The sequence below is a fragment of the Neofelis nebulosa genome, chromosome 14 (genome assembly GCF_028018385.1).
Source record: "Neofelis nebulosa isolate mNeoNeb1 chromosome 14, mNeoNeb1.pri, whole genome shotgun sequence".
NCBI lineage: Eukaryota > Metazoa > Chordata > Mammalia > Carnivora > Felidae > Neofelis > Neofelis nebulosa.
In genome coordinates this window covers 51,609,325-51,634,880 of record NC_080795.1, presented here as the reverse complement: position 1 = coordinate 51,634,880, position 25,556 = coordinate 51,609,325, and the positions used below count along the sequence as shown (strand labels likewise).

Below are 25,556 nucleotides of genomic sequence, written 5' to 3'. Positions count from 1 at the left end.
GAGAGGCTGCCATTTAACAGTGTAGGAAAAGTGGTTCACGGAATAGCAGTTAAGGCAACCTTTGAGAAAAGACTGATTTTTCCTCTGTCCTTAATATAGATAGAATGCCTCTGTCTCTCCAGAATCTTTTTTTCTTTCCTCCTAAATGCAGGTACCAAAGAATGGTACCGAGTGATTCACTTCATTTATTCTTTAATTGTTTTTTTTTTAATGTTTATTTATTTTTGAGAGAGACAGAGACAGAGCTTGAGCAGGGGAGGGGCAGAGAGAGAGGGAGACACAGAATCCGAAGCAGCTCCAGGCTCTGAGCTGTCAGCACAGAGCCCGACGTGGGGCTTGAACTCACGGACCATGAGAACATGATCAACCGACTGAGTCACCCAGGCACCCCTTTTCTTCATTTATTCTTTAAAGAAGAGCTTAAATTAAAACATTATAATGCAAATAATCTGCCAAAGAAAAGCATATACACTTCTAATTTTGCATCTTTCTCATTTCTAGGATTCTAACACACTATTACTTCTGGATAAAGAAGGTAAATCAAATTAGTTTTCATCTCCTACCAGAGTTTTATTGAACTTACCAACCTTCATAATAGCGTTTTACACTATAAACATATCCAATGAAGATCATTTACCACTTCTAAATTTAGTCAATACATCAATAACTCACACAACCCAGACTTTGCTATATTTTCAATCTATGAGCATCCATGATGGAATGTTTGTTGACTTTTGATAAAATCCTATTAATCAGCTGTAAGTAAATATTTCCTTAACAATTAGCACATTTTCAATGTTTATGGGGGATTTTAGCATACATGACAGCTAATTTTCTAAAGTAAAAAAAGAGATGAATTGATAAGATACTTTCTCAGAAACATATATTTTCTCCATAGCCTTGATGTCTGTAATCCAGGGAGCTACAACAGCATAGGGCCTCACGAGGTGCCCTGGATGACACAGTACCTTGTGACGCAGCAGTATTTGAATAATTTTCCTCATGACAGAAGTATTTACAATAGTAAAAAGTGAAAATTAGAAAACACACAAAGGTCCAATCCAGATGAATGAAATAAATAACATTACTACCATACAATGTCACTCAGCCTTTGCATGTGATGATGTCATTCTAGCTCCATCAGAGAGATGACCCTAGAATTATACATTGAAAACAGAAGATGGCAAAATATCACGCATGGTTTGAGTTGTTTTGCAAAAATATGTGAGTATATATAGAAAAGAAGATACCTCAGCATTTTTAACAGTGGCTTTCTAGGTATGGTAGGGTTTTGGTCATTTTTTATTTCTGCTTTATACTTTTCCATAGTGTTTGACTGTTTGTAATCAGTATACTGCTTTATTTTTAGGAGTAAATGTAAGAGATGTACAGCATTCCTGAAAAATAAGCCATCTCTTCCCATGCAGGAAAAACACATATCCATTTTATTTCCCCAAACACCCTGGCCATACCTTTCAGAAAACTTACCACATTAAATCAGTTATTTGATTATTCTGTCTTGTTGGCTAAGAGATGAGCTCCTATAACAGGAGTCGTTACTTTTTACTAAGACTGCATCTCTGTATTCAGCACGGGGCATGGCACGTTACTAATGCTCAATGGATTTTGAGTGGCTAGTTGGCTTTTTTACTTTCATTCATCCAGTGTCTTCTTTCTCCCATACATGGCTCTGGTTCAATTACCTTCACCTCTGCCAGGTGCCACAGTCTTTAAGATACTGTGAACAAAACTGAAATGTGCTCAGGCATCACGACAAAAACCAACTTGGGGTCAAAAAGATGGCATTTTGCAAAATCAGTTAAGACATACTAGGATCTCTCTCCCTGAATACTGGTTAACATATGTAACCATAACACTAATATAATGGGAGCTAAGGGAGCAGCAGAGCCAGGGGGAGTCGAAAGTACTTGATTTAGTAATGGAGGGTCTCTATGAGATGGACAATTGAAGAGCCATGTTGGTTGAATTATAGCAAAGTGCTGATACCTTTCTGTTGTGCCTGTTTTGTATCAAGAGGAAAACCTGACAATTCCTGGCCTGTAACATGACTAGTGGAACTAAGATTTACATTGTGTAGTTTAGGTAGTTCATCTTACATAATTTTGGAGATTCACCTAAGTTTCTAAGAACAACAACCTTTTCACCTCCTCTAGGAAATTAGGGGGCTCATCTACTGCCTCCACATTCTACCCTCAATACTATTCTAATCCCTGATAGTGTTTCCAGGTGTAGAGATACACTTCCTTCCAGGAGAGGCTCCAGGATGTCTATATTTGAGGAAATAAGGGGAAAAATTCTGGTTGGAAATGGGAACTAGGGCACTCACCTCGAAACTACACACACACATAGCAAGGGTATTGCTTTACTCAGATAGTGTTGGTTTTTATATGGATAGTTCAGCAGCTAGGAGTACCAACTAGCTGCCTGAATTCATATCCTAATTCTGCTATTTAGTGGCTGTGGCATACTGGGCACCTTTCACTTAACTTTCAGTACCTATATTTTCCACTTGTGGAAATGCAAATAGCTACTACATCTCTAATAAGGTTGTGTGAGGAGTATGTGGGTCAATATCCAAACAGTCTCTAAAAAAGGGCCTGGCACATGGTGAATGCCATGTAAATGTTCACTTTTGATAATATTTACTTAGCTTTCATGTCATAAAAATTTTGTTTTGAAATGAATGTTTTAAAATGTTATATATATGCCCATATAATTATATATACACATATATTATATATATGTATATATATATAATATTATATATATGTATATATATATATAATATTAATCTTATAAAAACATAAAAAAACAGGTTGAAGATGATTATCAGGGAAGAAGCACAGAAAGTCCTTTCAAATACCCCTCGGTATCACACCATTCCCCTCTTTGTGCTATAGACATAGGAGGACTCTTTTTCAATTCTCTGTGCCTCTTCATGTCTCCTGTTAATTACCACTGCTACCAGAAACAATTCTTTCCCTCAGATCATAGCCTGGAACCTGTCGCCTGTCGTCTGTCACATGTCCATGGATGTCTGTAATTGATTTTGTACATCCCTTTGTCTCTATCTCAACCAACATCAACTCAATCATTGCCTCCCCCTGGAAGTTATTTACTGAACAGGAAGATTCATGAAACATCTGTTGTATGTTACCATGTAATTCTTATAATCAATTCCTACTACTCTCCTCACCTGACTGGCACTGCATAGTTTCCTAGAAACTTGGGTATTTCCTAGATTGTATTTCTTTTTGAGATTCTATATGAAAGGGCCAAATTATTGAATATATATATTTTTTCAAATGTCATACCCATAAGTCCTAGAGCAAGGAAGTTTCTTTTAATATGTAAAAAGGTAATTTTCTTATGCTACATATTTAAAAGCTGGGAGGATTGCTTGGATAGTGGTTAACATGAACGTATATTTTCTAAATTCTTAGGTTGTGTGCAGGGATCACAATTAGGCACCCCCGTCCATTAAGCCTCAGAGTTAATTTTAAAATCAACACACGGATATAATTAGATATGTACAGTGTCAAGGTAGGCAGACCAACCTGTTCGCAGACTGAGGTGGGTTTTGACTATAAACTCTGCTAACATTATTAAGGTAGCTGAACAGAGGGGAGTCTGACAAGCGGAATTCAAAAGAGGCACAGAGATGAAGACTGGCGTCTTACTCTAATTCCCGGCCATGAAGAAGCTGCCCTGAGAAACAGATGGAGGCGTCTGGCAGAGACAGCCTTACTGACAGACATATCCCGCCAGGTGTACTCTATCCTGAGTCCCTCGAACACTGGAAGCATCTAACTCCCCTTGCTCTGATTATGCGGTCATCGTCCAAGCCTCTGACTTAAGATTCCCATGTCGTTTTCCACAGTTACAGGATGGACTGGTCAGGCCAAATCAAGCATCCGTAAAAGTTATGTATCTTCTTTTAAAGTAATAATCTGTGAAACAAGTTTCTTTTCCAACGTCAGTCAGTATTTTCATGTCTTGGTTTCTAGATTTCGACGAAGAGAGCCAGACCGTGGGCTACAATAATTTCACTAAACGAATGTAATTAATGCCTAACTCCACACTGTTGTATGATGGGGTGACACTGGCAAAAGAGATGAAGAAGTCCCTGTAGGGAAATCTAATGTGGAACGTTCTGTGTAGCCAGAATTAAGGGTACCGTTGGATGAAAATATCCAAGAATTATTTCTATAAAATTTGTACCTTTGACATGGGAAGAATTCTAACAAATTTCAGATATACGAATTCTGTAAGATATCCCCACAACCAAAAGAAATGTTTTAGGACCAAAATATTAATTCACCATTGAATTACCTATTCTGCATTTTTCACTCATTTGTACCTCATAAGTGTGTAGAGCGGCTACTAAATTCTAAGAGGTGTGCTAGACAGTTGGGCTGGAAACACAACATACATTCTCTTTGTCTGGGCTGGAAACACACATACATTCACTGTGTTTTGTATGGCCTAACATCACATTGAAGAGATGGCCTCTGACCAAGCCATTACATCACATCAAGTCAACTGTTAACTGAGGTACACACCAAGGACAGGTTCAAGTGTTTGCCCTGTCCTGATTCTGTGAACCAGGCCACACGACACCTATCTTGAGATATGACAGTCACAGCTGTGTTTTAATCGCCTCCACCTTCTCCTCTTTCCCCTGTTCTCCTTTCTGTCCTCTCCCCTTCATCTTTCTCTTTCTTGTTTGGCATGCAGCCTGCTTTTTGAAGATTCACCTCCAACACAATCATTTGTCAGGAGTATAATTTCCTTAAATAAATATGTCCTTAATATTTTCCAGGGGTTTGAAGGGCTTCACACATTCTACAGAATTTTTTTCCTTTTTTAAAAAAAGTTTTTTTAATGTTTATTTTATTTTTGAGAGAGAGAGACAGAGGGAGAGACAGAGACAGAGACAGAGTGTGAGCAGGGGAGGAGCAGAGAGAGAGGGAAACATAGAATTTGAAGCAGGCTCCAGGCTCTAAGCTGTCAGCACAGAGCCCAATGCGGCGCTCGAACTCACGAACTATGAGATCATGACCTGAGCTGAAGTCGGACGCTTAACTGACTGAGCCACCCAGGCGCCCCTAATTCATTTTTTTTTTAAACTGAGATCTTTAGCACCCAGTAAAAATCCAAAGACATATTCTAGGGAGTCCATAAAAATTGGGTCCTTCAGAAACACTACTCTCAATCTAAACAACCAATTCTACCCTTTGCCCTGAAGAAATTGCTCACCTAATAAAAATAAATACATGGAGCTAAATTGCAGAAACCAGTCTATAATGTAATGCTATTTACATTCCTGGCACAAACTGAAGACAACGATGAAATGGACTCCTATGAAAATGGACAGGATTACCAGGTTCTTCTTACATTCACATATTGAATACTGTATAATATCTGTATTACATAATCTGTATTTTTATATATTATACAATCTGTATCTGTATTATATAATATTATATAATCTGTTTCTGTATTATTATAATATCTGTATAATGTCACTTACTCAGCTCTTTATATTTAAAAAAAAAGAATCCAAAGTTCAAAAAACTGGCTTCCAATTCATCCCCGCTAGTATTGCTCTTTGTTGCCATAGAAAAGTTGTTGATTATACGCCAAAAAAAAAAAAAAAAAAAAAATTGCACACTTCTTATTTTAAATTACAAACAGCACTGAAACATGAACTAGAAGTCAAAGATTATTCAGAATGCCAGTTATTTAGAGATGTGAATCCACGGGGGAATTTTCTCTTCCATAATGGAGTTCCATTCAGTTTAGTTTGGGTAGATACGTTGAACTAGGAGGCTTGAAGAAAAGCACTGATGAAAAAAGACCTATCCCACCCTTACAGCTGCCCTTACGGCCTGTTATTCCTGCTCCGAGGAACAGAACAGTAGCTAGGACCACTGAATGAGTATTTAATTCCTACTTAACTCTCCCGTAGGTTTCGAGAAAGAAAGGTATGGTATGTTATTTGGATTCGTAAAAGCATTGAACCCGTTCCAGAGTCTGTAGATACCACAATGCTGAAAGTCTTAAAATTTTAACTCTAGGTAGCTCTCCTTACCTTAACACAGGACAACAATCTCTGGAAACCAGATTTTTCAGTTTCTTTTTCTGCTCCGGTTCTGACAATAAAACTTTCTCACAAAATATTGCTTCATGCTATGCATGGATTTGGACTGTAGGTTAGAAAGTGATTCACTTACCATGATAAATTAGATACAGACATTGCAGCAATTTACAGAGGAGTCTTGTGGAACAGTCTTCTCTAGATTTCAGAATAGGGAACGAGTAGGTCAAGTAGACAAGACCACCGGGAATTCGCTGCTGGAATGATGCACTTCAAGTTCGAAATAACCTATAAAGAAAAGAAATAAAATGATATCTATAGTACCCAGTCTATATGACTTTTCACAAATGTATTTCACCCAGGTCAATAGTTTTGCCATGGTATAAGACACAGAAAAATACATTTTTCTTATAATATAAGACATGTTATAAACCAAAGATAAAATTAAATCACCCATATGATAAGCTGAATGCTTTACCTTTAAATTAAGTTTAAAGATGAATACAGTGTTCATTCCCTGAAGGAGAGAACACAGGGAAAGAACAGAATGTGTTTTTAGAGGCACCAATTTTTTTCTCCATATGGTTAATCAGTTATGCTCTCTAAATTAGTTTTATATCCTTGTGATAAAAGGATCAAAACAAAGATCCTAATTGGCCACTGCACACATAAAAAAAAAAAAAACTCCCTGGCACAAATTATTATCATGTCCAAAACCTTAACAAAAAAATCATTCGCTACTACCTCAGAGAAAATATGAATTCATACTGAGTAACTTGTGGGAGGTAAGCCTATACGTATTTACCTAACATTTCCACACACTTTTTATGAGTATCTACTCTATACTGTATCCCATGATCTTGAACCAAAATTTTCATAGGGTACAATTAAATCCATGGTACTATATTAATTAAGCAGTTTAGTTCAGGTCATTAATCCAGTACTGTTCAATTAAACATTTAATGAGGATATACTATGTGCACGTATACTTCCTAGGTAGAGTTCAGGGATAGGGATGAACGACACATAAAGAAGGCATGTTTCTGCCTTCAAAGAATGTTTTATGTAAAAAATATGACTATAGGGGCACCTGGGTGACGTCGGTTAAGTGTCCGACTTCAGCTCAGGTCATGATCCCAGGGCTCATGAGTTCAAGCCCAGCATCGGGCTCTGTGCTGACAGCTCAGAGCCTGGAGCCCACTTTGGATTCTGTGTCTCCCTTTCTCTCTGCCCCTCCTCTGCTTGTGCTCTTTCTCTCAAAAATAAATAAACATTAAAAAAATATGATTATAATAAACTGGAGTTAGTGTTCTAATAAAGATTTACACAGAGTATATGGGAACAAGAAGAGAAGCTTTCAGCCCCATCATCGGTATTTAGAAAAAAAAAAAAAAAAAAAAACAACACCCAAACTCAGAGTGGCTTAGAAAAGACCATTGATATTTCTCTCTCCTATAGACAAATCTTGAGTCTTAAGAAGTCCAGGCAGTTACGGCAATTCATAAACACCAGAGAAGGAGGCTTCCCTCTTGTCATTCTACCATTCTCAACCTGAGGTCCCCTTCATGTTCCAAGTGGCTGTGAGCTCCAGAGAGTACCGGTGTCCTGGTCAGCAAGAAGGAAGAAGGAAAGAGGGATGCTTCCTAAAATTTACACATGCCATTTCTGCTTGCATTTCATTGGCCAGAGCTTAGTCACTTGGCCACTCTTATTCTAAGGGAGATTGGCAAATGCAGCCATCATTCTGGGCAGCCACAAACCAAGGTCCCGATTACAAAATGGGGATAAAAGTGGGTACGGAGAAAACTAGCATTGTCTGCCATTATGTTTGTGACTCATGTCCAAATGACCAAAAGTCCAAATGACCTTTACCCACAATATTTTATGGTTCTGTACTTACTACAAAGTGACAAACAGGGGACAGAGGTGAGGTGCAATAAGTCCATTGTTTGTTGGTAATTTTAACATATTTTATATATAATTTTGAATATCAAACTTCCTCAGTTTTCTTAAATCCTTCATAGAACCAACAAACTATTTTGTGTGCCCTATTATTTATCAGACTCTACGTACTAAGGATGCAAAAACTAATAAAATATGGTCTTTGCACATAAAGAATTCACTGTCTAACATAGATGCCATCATGTAAAAAAATAAAACAAAGCAAAATGCACTCTGAAAATTGCTGTGTATTTACAAGGGCGTATGAGAAGCTACAGGGGGATAGAGAAAGAATAATTCTAATGGAGTCTAATTTTAATAGACCCCAACTGCCAGTTAAGTAAGCAGCTATAAAATCTGTATCCTAAATTATCTTCTTACATGCCAAAAGAGGTTTTCAAGTCCACCCTGCCGTTGGTTAATTGTTAAAGCATATGGACTTACATCTATTAAGGACAGGGGAGCTCCAAATTCTGCTCCCAAAATTGGTAACTTCAAACTCTCAAGATCTGTATTATCTGATTCTTATCAAGAGTTCCGTTACCAAAAAAAAAAAAAAAAAAAAAAAAAAAATATATGTAATATTGTCTGAGGTAATTCATTCTAGATAATCTAATTTTTTAAATGTTTATTTATTTATTTTTGAGAGACAGCAAGAACATGCTGTGGGGCAGGGGCAGAGAGAGAGGGTAACAGGATCCCAAGCAGGCTCTGCACTGTCAGCACAGAGCCTGATGTGAAGCTCAAACTCAGTAACAGTGAGATCATGATCTGAACCAAAATCAAGAGTCGGATGCTTATCCAACTGAGCCACCCAAGTGCCCCTAGATAATCTTAGTTCTTAATTCTATTTTAGAGAGCCGTGTATCTGGATGTCATTATTTTAATATGTAACCAAATTACTTTCACTGAATTATACTTTGGGGTTTTGCCAAGAGTTTGCATTGAGGGGTATCATTAAAGATAATAATAAATAAACAAGCAAAATCTAGGCCTGTGAAATTAGCTATAAGGTTTAGTGGGATATTTGCCAACACAAAAATGTTGCCCTTATGTGCACTAAAAGCAAAAAATGTGTCAGATTTCAACACCAAGAAATTATTTTAAATGTCTTAATTGCTTTAATCCTACGGGGACATTACGCTTCTTTCTTTGCTTTAATTTATGGGAAGTTCTGCAACAAACTTGTCACTTTTCTTTAAGAATTATTCTTAGGCCTCAAGGTCTATATTTTTATCCTAACTTTTTTTTCCTTTTCTGGCAACTTTAATTTTTAATGTGTTTTTGATAAACACACATACATTATACAAACATATGCACATACTATATATATGTAAATACCTATAAAACCCTCCCTAAGTCTTATTTAGAGTGACAAAGAATATAATCAAAGACCACAATTCCAGATTTATTTGTTTATGCAAAATGTAGGAATAACATGTAAAGAAATTTGATCCCAGGATCTTTGATCAAACCATTTGAAACTGTTAGTTTTGTAGGTCAAAATGGCCAAATAGTGTCAGTATGACTTCATATAACTGAAGAGTTCACCAAGGAAGGCAGCCTCTTCCTGTTTCCTTCAACCTGACTCAACTTTGGACAGGCTTCCTCCTGACTCTAGACCGTTGACCTCTCTTTTCTTAGAGTGTTTACTACAGAAAACTTGCAATTGTAAATTCTTTCTCTGCCCCTTTGAGATGTGAATCTATCAGCCTCTTGCCAGTTGTACAACCCAGGAACGTCTTTCTCAAGGATGGGGAGCCATCCATTGGAAATGTAACCATCAAAGGAGATCATGCCTACCTCCCAGTCTCTGTGGGAGGACAGATGCCTCACTTCAATAAGCACCAGTTAGCCAACACTGATGGCCTAATCACACTGCACAACCTCCTCCTAACATCCTCCACTGCTTTTCTACTGGTTCACTCTAGCACTTAAAAACCCTGCTGTCTTCTGTTTCAGCAGAATTGAGTTTAGTCTCACTCTCCTATTCCAAAATTTTGAATTAAGTTTTCCTTGCCTGTGGAACTCTGTCTGGCTTAATTTTTCTTTGGGAGGGTATTCTCTTTTTTTATCCCTTAAAGTTTAGGAAAGTTTCCTTACTTGCTGGCACTGTTGTTAAAAAGTGCAGTCTTTACTCAATGTCCTTTATCTGCAGTAACTACTGACTTGGATTTTGATAAGTTTGTATTAAATGTGGATTAATAAAATAAATGTTAGAAAATTGCATTTTTCTTTTTTTTAATTTTTTAAGGTTTATTTATTTTTAAGAGAGAGAGAGAGAGAGAGAGAGCACGCACAAGCAGGAGAGGGGCAGAGAGAGAGGGAGACACAGAATCCAAAGCAGGCTCCAGGCTCTGAGCTGTCAGCAAAGAGCTTGACACGGGCCTTGAACTCACAAACTGTGAGATCATGACCTTAGTCGAAGTCTGATACTTAACCAACTGAGCCACCCAGGTGCCCCCAAAATTGCATTTTTCTGATTTTAAACCTAGATGTTTGTAAGAATAAAATGTATGAACATAAAAAATCCATAGTGATCATTCCTAATGATTATAATTATCACTCTGACATTCATTTTGATATTGTATCATCTTTTATTTTTTTTTACTTGCATCCTATAACTATCTCATTTATTTCTCCAAAGGAAGGTACCCACGATGCACTCAAGAAAGTTCACTAAGTTTTATAATACAAACGAGACTATGATGTGATGTTTTCAAAGGCCTTGGAGGTAGACTTGTTATTCCCTTAAAATGGCATTTAAATGATTCACCGCTTATCAATGAAATCTTTCCAGAGAAAACATCTTTAGGATCTTCAGGAGAGGTTAAATTTTCTGTTCACTTTGACAATTCACAATCTTTATGCAAATCCCAACATCAGTCTCCATACTTAAGTATGAATTTATAGCTTTCAGGCAAAATTCTAACATTACTAAGAGCCTCCACCCACCTCATTCTCACAAAGAGACTATATTTTCGTATTAGGGAAAACTTTTTAAAATGTATGGATTGATTTGACTTTGCCTGAATGCCCAGCCAGGATTGTAAGTTATAAGCGTAGGTACACCTGTTCTCTCGAGGTCACTCCTCCAGCACAATATTAAGGAAAACGGAATGTGAATTTAATAGAAGATCCCTCATTTGACATATTCATTAAAACTGTGAACCCTTGAACACAACAATGCATTACTGAGATTATGTTTTACCCAAATAATGGATTATTGACATTATGGTTTACCAAAATAATTCTTTTAATCACTTCATTCGTGAATAAAATTTGGGGCTTCAAACCGAGCTGAAAAGAATACTACAATCTAACACGTTCATTTTGGTTATATAACATATAAAATTTCTGTAAACTTATTTTCTTAAGCAAAAGAAGCATTTTCATAACATAGTCCCATGAATACATGGATGATTTTGTATCTTTAAGATGTTAAAATTCCATGAAAATCAGTTTAAGTAACCTGCCATATAATAAGTATATGTTTTCATATACTTCATACTTAAAACAGACAACCTAAACGAATTACTTGGAAGAATGAAAATAATTAAAGTTTCTGACCATACGCACTATTGAGTGTATATAAGTGGAGCACCCTTGCTTTTCCTAGAGAAAAGAGAGTTTAGGGCCCAAAGGGGATACTAAAATTATAGAATAATTTCAAAGTAGGCAAGACCAATGGTCCATTGAATTTCATTTAATTCCACTTAGAGCATTATAACACCTAATGGGTATAAAGTGAAGAATAAAATGCATTAAGTATAGAAAACCCTTTTATACTAAAGACTCAAAATAAATGTTAGAAAAATAAATTATCAAGGAAATACTAGAATATTTTATTTTACATGGTGGTTTCCTTTTCATCGTCAAATCAAAGCCCACTTCCTTGCTTTCTGGTTCCCGTATAAATGAATACCAATATTTCCCAACCTAGATTCCTGCTTCTTTGAGATTGTCTGCTCAAATGCTCACTCCTGTGCCCTGAGTATACAACGAAGTTCTGATTCTTCTCTGTGGCCTCATGTTTTCTTTCCTCTCTAATTTCAAGTATCCCAATTCTTCAAGGATCAATACAAGCTCCAAGATCCTATGAATTCTTGTCTCATAGTTTCAGGTTCTCTGATCTCCTCTCTTTCTGAACTAACATATCCAATTTACTAATTAAAATATATTGAGCATAAAAATGTGTATATCATTTTTCATGTATATTATCTTTACTTGCTTAAATAAACTAAATTTACAAAGGTCAAAAATTATCTTTTATGTTCAAACTCCAAAGTATCTAGATAAATAGCAAGTACCCTCCACCTGTTAGTGATCTAACGGACAAAAATGTAATACTTTAGCAGCATTATGACTTTAATGACTGAAAAATAACAGTTCGAAAATTAAGGTGTTTTTTTTTTTATATTCCCATATTTGTATTACGAATTTCAGGGCTTCCATAAATTTGGGAGGATATAAGTCACTCATTGGGGAAAGATATTGTTTTTCTTATAAAGACTCTGATTTCATATAAAGACAAATTTTTAAACAAAATCAAACTAAGAGTTTGACTTTTCCCTTTATCATATATATGTTTCTCTAGAGATAAGATTTAAAAACAGGAGAGTGTTCTGCCTTGAATTTTAATAATTTATATTACCTTGTCAATTTTAAAATAATAAATTTAGGGGCACCTAGGTGGCTTAGTCAGTTAATCATCTGACTTGATTTTGGCTCAGGTCATGATCTCATGGTTCACAGGACTGAGCCCCACATCAGGCTCTGAGCTGACAGTGCAGAGCCTGCTTGGGATTCTGTCTCTCCCTCTCTCTCTGCCCCTCCCCCACTGGCACTCTCTCTCAAAATAAACTTAAAAAGTAAATAAAATAGTAAATGTATGCATACAGAGAAAAATCAAATGGATATACAATGTTGATAAATAGTTCTCCCTTTTCCATCCTCTGTCCCAGGCATCCAGTCACTTCCTTCACAACTACTGTTACTCCCAGTATTTTTATCCTCATAGGGATACTCTATGGATTTCTATCTATACCAAACTATGCCTATCTATCTCCTCATCTACCTATCTATCCATCTACTTGGTGTTCACAAAATGGTAGCCTATTATACACACTTTCTTCTGCACCTTGATATAATCATATGCCTACATACAATATTTCCCTATCAACACACACATAGAGATGCCTCATTACCTTTAAGAGTTGTAAATAATTTCATTGAATGGATTTATCCTAATTTATTAGCCTATCTCATACTGAAGGAGATTTAGTTTACTTCTGATACTGGCAATTACATGCAATGCTGCAGTGTATATATCTTTATATATATGATACAATGTAGATGTGTGTTTGTGCATAAATACCTGGAAGTAAAATTTCCGGGTCAAATCTATGCATATTTTTAATTTTGTAGAAACTGGTGGTAGGTTGCCTTTCATAGAAGGTGTACCAATTTATATTCCTACCAGCGATGTATAAGCTTGATCATTCTGGCATTCTGGCTGTCTAGAATACCAATAAACCTGGTAGATTTCACAAACACACTCTCTGAAGTGTATTCATGGTCCAAGCCAGAAATACTGTTCCACACATCCAGTTAGTTACTAAGCCTGGTTGAGTCTACTTCAGTGATAGCTTTAGAATATGTCCATTCTTCTCCATTCATACTACCTGTGTCCAGTATCTTCTCATGACCGCATAATAACGATGACCTTATAACTGGTCCCCATTTCTAGTTCAGCTTTCATCGAAAACTTTCTTCTGCAGCACACTACAGGCTGAGGGCTCCTCAGGGGATGTAATCATTTTCTAAGTAAGAGCAGAATACAGAGGCAGGCATGGTCACTTCAGAAAACCCTCGGTGTGACTTCCAGATATGCTTCTTGCTAACTTCTGGCCTCAGGAAAATTAAGTACATTCCCTTGCTTGTTTATTTTTAAGATAGAAATGTTAATAGTACTTATAGGTCATAATGAGAAGTAAAAAAAAAAAAATGCATGAAAAGACTTAATATTGCCTGGCACATAGCAAGAGTTCAAGAAATGATAATGGCAATGATGATGATAACAATGAGGGAGAATAAGAAGGAGGAGACTGTGATGATAATAAACTTGCCCCAATATCCATTAGCTGCTCTATTTGCCTTCACATTAAAGCCCCAATTCCTTGAGATAGTTTATAAGACTCATGATGATTTAACACCTGCTTTCCTTCCCACCTTCCCCTCTCCTCACCACCCTTTCCCAACCCAGCCCCTCACTCTATTTCAGCTAAAAGGATTTGCATTTTCCCAAATTCACCTGTGTCTCTAGTTTACCCGCCATTCACATGCTAGTCCCATTGCATGTTACATACATATCCTTTCCCCTTCTGCTGGGCTAACTTACAAATCATTACAACTCAACATCGACCATGTTTTGCCCAAACTTTCCTAATCCTTGGTAGACGCAGCCCCCTATGCCCTCTTATAACACCTTTTATGAATGCATGAAGATGTTTAAAACAGTGATTTAATATTTTAATGCAGGTCTGTATTTCCCTGTAGATCGTAAGTTCCTTGAAAACAGACAGCATGTCTCAATATAACCTAGTAAACCCAAGGCCTAGCATAGTGCCTGAGACTAAGAACGTACTCAGTAAATGTTTGCTGAAAAAAAAATCTGAAATTGAGAAATGTAAAATTCTATAAAATGCTGAAAAGCAGTGTCTCTTTTCCTTTTAAATTATAAAAATATTATTCAAATTTTTAGTCATATTTATGAGTTCCAAATTTTTAAAACGTTGTTATGTTTAAAAATAATTTTGGGGGGCACCTGGGTGGCTCAGTTGTTTGAGCGTCTGACTTGATTTTGGCTCAGGCCATGATTTCACGGTTCCTGGGATTGAGCCCTGCATGGGCTGCATGTGCTGTCAGCGCAGAGCCTGCTTGGGATTCTCTCTCTCCCTCTCTCTCTGTCTCTCTCTCTCTCTCCCCCTGCCCCGTTTGCGCTCCCTCTCAAAAAAATAAACCTAAAAAAATAATAATTTTTATGTTTTGAAACTTGCATATTAATTATGGAATATTAATTATGGAAATCTGGTAGAAGTCATCCCATTTTTCAAATCTGTTTTGCTTCTCAATTTTGTCCAGAATATAAATTCATAGTAAATATGTAAACTAACATCTTTGTTTGGATATGCAAAATAGGGCCAAACAATCCTGATATTCTAGCGACTTTAGCAGCCATCACACAAAGTTTCCAATAGGACACAAACATGTGTTTCTCTAGAACAATGGAGCGGTTAAGGTCAGCATGGATGCAGAAGTTCCTTCCAAGTTGTTTTTACACATACTGACATCCAGCCTGAAAATTCAGTCTTTGCAGAGGATCGAGAAACCCCATGTATTAAAACTTGAGATCCGCACAGATGGTGGCCCTGGAGACAAGCTGGTGCAAAGCTTTATGTGCCCTGTCGCTGTAGAGCAGCTGTCGTCTTACTTATATGAAAGCCATTTCATGGGAGGTATTAGTATTCAATTGAGCATGTCAGTAATTGGTCTAAAAGCACTTATCACTGAGATTGGGCTGTATTTATGATTATCCTAAGTACCCACTTCAGAAATATCCCCTATGTTCAAATTACAGAAAGTATTTACCAGAGCCAGAGAAATAAAGGGTTATGGGCCTTACAGTAATTCTTAAATAAGTTACCACACTAAACGAAGACCACCTTAAAGCAATTTAGGGTTCTTTTCTTCAGAATACTGTCATAACTTTCTGAGAATAAAATCGTTTTATTTTTCTATGAACTACAAAGACAGCTTTCCCACCCGTGCTTTTGTGCTCTGATCTCAATTTCCGTTGAACTGTAAAGCAATCAGCAGCTTCTCTGTGGCCTGTTTCTTTCATCTCTACCTCTTCCCGGTCTTTTTCCTCTGTGTTCCCGATTCTACACAACTTTGCTTTGCCTCAGGTATGACTTCCAACTCGTCCTTTCTCTACCCTTCACTGACCAGCTCCACACTGTTCCTCCACACCCACTGCCTTGCCCTTTTCACCACCTACTTTTGCTTTCTGGGTTTTATTCCAATATTCTTATCACCAGTCAACTGGCAGATAGGTAACTACCAATTCCAACAGCCTCCGTCAGACTCCACTCTCCTCTGTCCACTTGTTCTGGATGCTCCTTCTCTGACTTCCAGGATGCTGAAGCATCCTCACTCCCCTAAGCCTCTCTGTTCTTCGCTGATCCATCATCATTCTCCCATTTCCTTTCTGTGGATATTCTCCAAAGTTCTGTCTAATGTGACTTTCCCAGTAGATAATTCTAATTCACAGATTTCCACGGACCTCATCTTTGTTTCCCTCACTTCCAGAACCATCTTTCCTAATGATTTATTAAATAGCTGCCAAATTTTGCTTTTGTTTTTGTTTTACTGCTCAGTAATATCTCTTTAAGCCATTGTCTCCTTTTTATCCCTACCACCACCACCCACATTCAAGCCCTTACTGTCTTTTGTCTTGACCAGCTTTTTTTTCCCCTCAGATTTTTAAAGCATCTAAAAATAATTAACTAATGAAAGCATATTTTAAAATCTTAAGAGTGGGCCAACAACCAACATACCGAATGAAAAAAAAAGGTTGGGTTTTTTTTACTGTTTATTTATTAATTTTGAGAGAGAAAGAGAGAGCACCAGCAGGGGAGGGGCAGAGAGAGAGAGAGAGAGAGAGAGAGAGAGAGAGAGAGAGAGAGAGAGAGAGAGAGAATCTGAAGCAGGCTCCACTGTCAGCACAGAGACTGACCTGGGGCTGTAATCTCATGAACCTGTGAGATCATGACCTGAGCCAAAATCAAGTCGGATGCTTTACCAACTGAGCCACCCAGGCAACCCCCCAAAAGAGTTTTAAAATGTTCTTTAGACAATTTTTTTTCTTATGGATACATTTTTTTTAATTGAAGGACAGTTGACACATGATTCAACCACTCTGCACTTCACCCTGTGCTCACCACCAGGGCTGCTACCGTCTGTCACCATACAATGCTTTTACAGTATCACCGACTATATTCCCTACGCTGTGCCTTTATTCTCTGGACAGTTTAAAACCTTTCGTGTTTGATAAGCAGCATGTCCGTGTTTGGAAAACAGGCACTCCCACAGCCCTGAGCACTAGTGTTCCGTGGCACACGGTTTACAAACCTCTGGCTGGAAACTGGTGCTTTGGCCTTGACACTTGTCTCTGACCCCTAATCCATATCACAAATTAATTTTATCAAGGCAAGGCACTTATACACACAAACTCCTTGTTTATAAATACTCATTCCAAGTAAACAGTCATTCCATGGAAATTTTACACTTGGGATCCTCTTCCATATGGCCTGTCCTCCGTTTTCTGGCTTGTCTACATTCACGTTGGGTTATTACTGTTCAGTGAATTTGTTTCCACCCTCTACTGAAGGCCTAGCACGGCACTCTGAACGTTGGAACTAGTCAAACACATTCAATTGAATTCTCAGTGCAAAACTCAAGTTTTTCAGGTGTACATTATTGTGCTCAAGGGTAGCACTAAATAAACGAAGCTTTTAAATATATGATATAGCTAAACCGACTCGTGTTTATAGAATTTTATAATAAACTTTGATGAGTCACTTAAGGTTCAATCCCATGTGGAAAGCCCAGCCGAAAGGATTGCCAAAACTCAGTTTAATTAAAAACAGAAAGAAACAAAGCAGCAGCTTTTTATTTCCCCTAAATATATGTTTCAAGGAAAAAAGTATCTTAGGTACGCTTAATGAATCTTCCTGTACTCTCAGAGCAGAAGCACTTACACATTCAGAAGTAACTTGGGAGAAGTGAGAACAAGCAGCCATGGACACAAGGCTTTTGAGGAATGTCATATACACTTGTTGCTGTTTCTTCCCCGGAGGCTTTTCAGGCGCTGCTTCAAGGCCCTTCACCATGCAGCTGGGGTCACCTCGTTGATCCTCGTATCAAGTTACCCCACCCTTTCTGTTTCCTAAGGCCTGGCTACACTTGTGCCTGGTTCCTCCCCAAATAAACTAAACATTCCCGTGCCTGTTTGTGCAGAATGAACACACTGACCGTTATGTTCCCATTTCTAGCAAAGTCTGTCCCTTACCTGTCCAGAAATTATACTCGTCCTGTAGAGTCCAGCTCAGATATCAATAAGCCTATAGAAAATTGGTAGAATTGTATCTTTCTCATGCCGTAAGTATTTCTATTGCAATATTTACCATACTCCACTTGTGTTATGGCTTACTCATCTGCTACAGGTGAGTACTATATGTTAGTAATATGTTAATTAACTACTTAAAACATAGTTCTTGACTTAAGAAACATGGAATTTGAAGTTTCTGGCCACAGGGGTAGGGGAGCACCCTTGCGTTATAACAACTGCACAGATAACCAGGGAGAAGACACAGTAATATTTATTTACAATGTCTTTATTCGTGGATAACACTTTAGAATAATTACAAAAGCAAAAAAATACAATATTATTTATTCATGTATCTGGGTCCTACTGATTCCTTAAAATAAGTAGTAATTGTACCTTGCATTTTTTTTCTTCATCCCTCTACTGAATAACATAGTTTATTATCTAGGATAAACAGCCAATGAATATCTGTTAAATTGATTTTAGCTGAACTGTTACATTATTATGGTCATGCAAATTATTGATTTTTCTTCTAACAATGAAGGCATCTGCATAAGAGACACTCAAGCAATCATATAAGAAAAAGCAGCCTACTTCCAAGAGAAGAAACTTAAAAGGGAACAGTGTCCCTGAGATAATCACTAGTCAGCCCCTACATGTAGGCAATACCTATTTCTTAGGGAACAGGGCATCCTGGAGTGACACATTTTTCACAGCCACAAATACAAGGAAAATATGTGCGTGTCACTCTGTGCTTACGCAAGTATTTTCTTCTTCTGGACGTTACTTGAAAAGACACAACATAATCAAAATCAATTCACTTCTCTTAAACAAGTCCTTTCAATGAGCCTGGAAAAGAATGGACCTTTCCCCAAGAGCTTTTGATTTTCATTTTGCAGGGACAGACATACTTAATTAAAACTGAAACCTGAAGGAAATTCCACATTTTAGAGCTCAACAAAAAGTGCCTCTAAACATCAGAGTATCACTGATGATTCAAAGAGCCACAGTCTGTGATGCCACACAGCCCCCTCTCGAGGGATAATGTCACTACCAATGAGTTAGGGATGAAAATATAGCCAGAGAGCCATACTGAGACGAAAAACAAAAAAAGCGTTTTCTTAGCTTATCATGCAAACTATCTTTCTTCACAGCAGCACCTACTCAACAATTTCTTCATCAGCTCTTTATTTTACTAAATAAAAGTTAACTCAAATCTCAACCGTAACTCCTTCTGTTCTTGTAAGACTTCACCCCCCAAAGAAATGAACTGCCAGAAAGTATGACTTCTTGCATAATGACTGAATGCTTGCTTTGTCAGCCAAAGCTTAGGATTTGAGAACCATGCAATATGAAATTTACTCTTCAACATTAACTTTAAGGACCCCGGGTGTTCAGAGTTACCTAGGTTTTAGTTTACCATCAACTTTACATTTTCACTTAAAAACCGTATCAGCCTATCTTTGGAGGCATAATGCCCTGGCTTTTTTCATATTCTCCAAAGATAACATTCATTTTTAAAAAGCCAAATTTTATCACGAGAATTGGTATTAATGGAAACATGTTAGCTACCTCTGTCAATAATTTTCTGTTTTTCACTGAGAAAAACCACTGCGAGCTCATTACCAAGAAGATGCTTCCTCTACAATCTTCAAATGCTGCTGCCTTGCATCGTTGTTAAATCTTCTGTACCATTCCAGACTTGAAGTTGAAACTTGACTTCTTTGCCAAATGATCCAACTCTTTCATCTTCTTCTTCAGATCTTCAAAGGTACGTAGTGCCTTCAGCAGCATCTACATGGTTTCAAAGTTTAGGATTATCTATCCACTGCATGAGATACTTTTCTAGGTTGCAAACAGACCATACTATCCTTGAGTAACTCAATGAAGCTTTCCAAAACCAACACCATAATGTTGTTTTGAATTTTCTCACAAGCATAAAAAAAAAACCTATCCATTATTGATGAAGGTATATGCACGACCAAGCTTATGTTTCTTATGTGTTCACCTCACTCAATATATTTTATACATCTAATACTCCTTTATAATGCATGGCACTTCCTAGACCTCTTGTGCTCACCAACTTTTTTCACAAGCTCTTCCATTTCCTTAGGAAACAATGACATGATCTTGTGGAAAACTGCTGAGCTATATGACAGAAGAACACTCTGCATCCTTCTACATGGATTCACCTACGACTCAAACATTTCCGTTGTTGCACTTACATAAACCTGTTATGGTCGAATTTCTATTTGGATAGTAAATTTGGGGTGGAAATTTCTGCATAATGTTATAGCAAATATTTTGCAAGAGTTCAGATAGTGAGGGCTATTTGTATTGTACAAATACATGTGTTAACTGGTCTCTAATTTAGAATCTTTGAATGAGAAACATTTCCCAACTCCTAGTTCCTTCTAGTGCTGATCAGAATTAATTGCCAACAATTAGGATATCTTATTATAGTTTCTGCACATTTCTGATTTCATTCGCTGACATACACGTTTTGAGTACCTATTATGTGTCAGGCAATATTGGGGGGGGGGTAAGAAAATGAATAAAATGTGCTCCCACCTCTCAAAGATGTTGCAGCACTGTAGAAGTAGACAAAAAGAAATACAGAAATGCAATACGAATTACAGGAATCATGACAAACATTCTTACAATACAGCTGAGGCACAAAGAGAGACACAGATGTTTGCTCACAAGGAGGCTGATCTCAGCAAAGCGTTCTTTCAGAAGAGGACACTTGACAGAACTTTTGAAAGGTGCAGTGGGTACAGCAATTGCCAAGACACACAGGAGGTGTGGAAGAGCATAAAGAGCATGAAATTCAAGGTAATAACACACTGGGTCTTAGAGCAGTGGAGACGAGGGGTTCATAGTAAAAGGTAAGAATGGAAAGGGATCACCAGTAGATCATGAAGGGCCTCGCACTCACACAGGTAATTCCTGTCATGCAGAAATGTGATTGTTGACCATAACACGTTATATACAGAATTCTACCTTTCATGCATCAGCTGACTAAATCTTCCTGTTCACAGCTTCCATTGGGAGGAAGGCCAGCATCCACAGCATCCACTCTCCACCCTAGTAGTAGGTCAAAAAAATGGGAGCTAGAGGTCACTGCATCCTGACCTCTGGGGGATTAGGAGAGGGTCAACAGCTGGTAGGAAAGATGTGTCTGCTACAGACACTTAAGGACTGCACATATCTTTACCTCAACCTTGAGGTACCAACCTCCTGTTAAGCAGGAAACTCCAGTCTCTGGGGACATTTCCATGCACTCTTTTTTTTTTTTTTTTTTAATGTTTATTTGTTATTGAGAGACAGAGCATGAGCATGGGAGGGGCAGAGAGAGAGGGAGACACAGAATCTGAAGCAGGCTCCAGGCTCCAAGCTGTCAGCACAGACCCCGATGCGCGGCTCGAACTTACAAACCAGGAGATCATGACCCAAGCTGAAGTCAGACGCTTAACCAACTGAGCCACCCAGGCATCCCTCCATGCACTCTTAAAGTTGCCTAGTTCTGTGCAGGGTAAGAAATGTGGGAAAGCCCCAGTGATTTTTAGCTCTTTGATAATGGAACACACTCATTTTATAACATGTAAGTTAATTTTTGAACTATGGCCATCTCACTCAAAAACATTACCAGAAATTTACTGGGTAAGGATGAAAAGGAAAGCCTATACCCAGAAATTTGAGTTTTGCAGCGGGCATTGGTTATTTGCTGTGTCTAATTCAGGCAAACTACCAGACCTCTCGGTCATCAGTCTCCTCACTTCTTCACGAAGTTGTTGTAAAGATTAAGCAAGGTTAATACATGAAAAACTTTAAGATAATACCTTGAAACATGTAAAGAACTCAATCAATCCTAGATGCTTTCATCATGAGCTTCTCCAGTGTTTGTTGCTCTTTCTTCTAGCAAAAGTTTCAATTTCCCTCTAGGGATATATCCTCCCTAAATCTCACATGGTTTGGATGCAGGCCAATCAACATGTTTCAGTACACTAGCAATGGTGACTGGTTCATGAATAGGCACACAGCCCAGTAACAATGGGATAACATGAATCTCTTGAGGCGGAGGTTTGGAGTTCCTTGTTTTCTTTCTGCTGTCCCTTAAAGCTAAGAAGTTGTAAGGCTGCAATGGCAGCCACTGTCTTGCTATCACATTTAACCTGAGCCTGGAGCCAACACAATGGAAGGCAGAACTGAAGGAGGAAAGAAACCAATTCCTATTGACATAATTCATTCCAGATCCATTCTCTTTTTTTATCAGTTCCATTTTCCTTAAGTAATTTGGGTGGAGTCTCCCCTTACTTGAAATCAAAAGAATATTCCATAATAAAGAAATTATCCTAGAGGCTGTAAAGAGCCACTGAAGGAGTTTAAGGAAGGAAGGAAATTGAATATCATTCTAGCAGCATTGGGGAGACCTGGTTAAAGAGTCTGACAGAAGGCAGGAAGACAAATCAGGAGAAAATTTTAACAATCTATGTAAGAACTGATGAGGACCTAAAACAAGGTAGCTGGAATGAAGACAGTGTGGTGGAAGAAAAGCGAAGGATATTCAATGACCAGCTTTGCAGAATGAAGAAAAGCAAGGAGTCTAGGGTGACTCCCAGACTTCTCACTTTGTTGACTTGGTGGATGATGAGGCCATTTATCTGGATAGGAAATCCAGAAGGTGGAGTAATACTTAAGGGAGAAAAATGAATTAAGGTTCTGACATATTGAGTGTCAGGTGCCTGTGACATAAGTATGTAGAGATATTTAGAAGGCAATCAGACATGCCCATCAGACACCTGGGCAAAACGTCTGGCACGGAGCTTTATAGGTAGGCAATAATTCATGGAATGGCTCGAAGCTTCGGGCATTGGTGAGTTAACAAACACAGAGTGTGTAGAAGAGGACCGTGCCCAGAATCACGAGGACATAAATCACTAGGGGCAAAGAAAGAGAACCCAGTGAAAGGCAGAGGGGAAACAGGAAGAGGAAGAGAACCAGGAGATACCATGTCACAGAGCCAGAGGAAGAAGTTTTCAGGGAGCAAGACATCAACAGCATGACACGTGGCCTGGAGGTCAGGTAATAAAGAGCACTTCTTTCCTTTGCTGTAACACTTCCAGTGAAGGCAGAAGCAGACGTGAAGAATTTCACAGAATTGATGTGAAGTGAGGAAGCAGAGAGATTTAGAGGGGACTGCGCGTTTGAAAGCCTTGGTTTCAAGTAAAAGGAGGGACACAGCAGGAGTTTGCCTTTAATGTTTGAAAACAAACACTAGAAGGTGGAGGGAAATCTGATTTATAGCATCTGCTGATTCCTCTCATGTAAACCATTCCCCGATAGAGAGGTGATTTGAATCACATAGCATTAAGGAAAGCAGGGCTGGGAAGAGGGGCTCACATCGGCTCTCAGGAGCCATGCTGGTGTGGCTGGCTCCAACACCCAGATGAACTAGGGAAAACAATCTGGATGTGGGGTACAAAGTGTGCGGAAAGAGCTAGCAGAGGGAAAAGCTAACAATATATAAAAATGGATAAAGAAGCAACAAAGAAAATTCTTGAAGAGATCAGGTCAAAACTGGATGGAAAGATAAACTTAGTACAGAAAAAGAAGAAAACCTCCTCTGAAGTTGGGTGTAGATAGTGGAACAGTTTTAAGTACAAAAATGGGAAATTGTGGTAATTATAACTAAGAGATGTCACAGCTTCCAATTCCTTTGAGAAGTAGAAGGCAAGGTCATTTGGTTAGCAATCAGGTGGCAATGGCCTTTCAGAGGATAGAAGAGGTCATATGAGGAATGGGAGGACATGGGACCAGAGGCAAGTACTAACTATATGTGTGTATGCGTGCACACATGCATATTTGATATTCCTGTCTTCCCCCACTAGACTGAAGTTCCCTTAGAGAAATGAGGCTATCTTACTTATCTTCATTTCCCTGATCTATATTCAAGATCATTTGGTTATCTTTTAGTGTTATTATTTGTTGGTAAGTAAATATATAGGTAGATTGGCTGAGCAAATAAACAAGGAAAAACATAGCCGTTTCTAAAAGGAAGTACTATTTTAAAGTATTTATAGGGGACACAGTCAGTGGTATGGTAATGTCATTGTAAGGTGACAGGTGGATGGTAGCTGCACTTGTAGTGAGCACAACATACTGTATAGAGTTGACAAACCACTATGTCGCACACCTGAAACTAAGGTAACATTCTGTGTCAACTATTCTCAAATAAAAAAAATAAAGAAAAATAAACTTGAAAAAAAGGAGGTACTATTTTATATGTCTTTCATTTCCCAACCACATTCAAATCCCATTCAACTGAATTTAAGTATTATATTTATAGTATATGTTGTTGTCACAGACGTACTGGAGCACCTATATGGAGAATGGTGACCCTAGTCCCAAGATATAATTTTAAGTCAAGGTGGTAGTTGTAATGTAGGTAGGTGGTGTGTGTAGATGACATAAAAAATACTAGAATCCATACACTCCCTGCTTTTTACAGAATATGTACAACCAAAGTTTCAGTAGCAGCAGTTAAAATACCATCAATGCTCTAGAGTCAGATAAACCCTGTAACCTTAGATCTATCACTTAGTGTCTTTATCCACTGTGTTTATATTTGCTTATTTCTGCAGTATGAATAATGTAAGTTTACCTAATGTATCTTTGAGATCACAGTGAGATTTGCTATAAGTGTTTTGCAAATATCAGTAAATGTTGAATAAAAACAGAGGCTTTAGGAGAAAAAGTTTGAGATTTCTAAAATTGTAGCAGGTAGAACAAATTTATAGCAATTTAATCCAGCTGTGTTCCTTAGTGCTTATGCTCTTTATTAATGCATTAATTAATTCTTTTGACACATATTTAAATGCTATTAAACGATAAGCACTGTTCTATGTGCCAGTAACATAGCAGAAAACAAGCAACAAAAGTGCTATCCTCATGTAGTTCAGATCCTAGTGGTACAAAAAAAAAAAAAAAACCCAAGAACCCAGCATTAACAAAATAATAAAGGGTTATATGATATAAAAAAAGAATAAATGCAAGGAAGAAAAATAAAGCAAAATAAAGGAGCAGTGGGTGATGGGGGCTGGGCTACTATTTTGGATATGGTGGTCTGGGAAGGCCTCTCTATAAGAGGTGATATCTGGACAGAAACTATAAAAGGGAATAATTTAATTTCCTTCCTAAACTACTCATTGGTTCTTTATTTATTATGTATTAGTTTGGATCTTGAGAGACTGTTTTAAAGTTTTTATCAAAAATAAAAGTAGGGGATGCAGTAGCTCAGGTAAAATTTCTAAAGCATATTATTAC

At 37.8% G+C, this 25,556-nt stretch overlaps 1 protein-coding gene across 1 annotated transcript in view; it reads right to left on the bottom strand.

Annotated features, from left to right (window-relative positions):
* The window catches only part of OXR1 (oxidation resistance 1), a 445,487-nt gene that overhangs the window by 360,313 nt on the left and 59,618 nt on the right, over window positions 1–25,556 (bottom strand). The window contains exon 2 of the mRNA XM_058698819.1: window positions 6,258–6,409. Coding sequence (XP_058554802.1) covers window positions 6,258–6,280 — 23 coding nt within the window. The 5' untranslated portion in view covers window positions 6,281–6,409. The remainder of the gene's footprint in view (window positions 1–6,257; window positions 6,410–25,556) is intronic.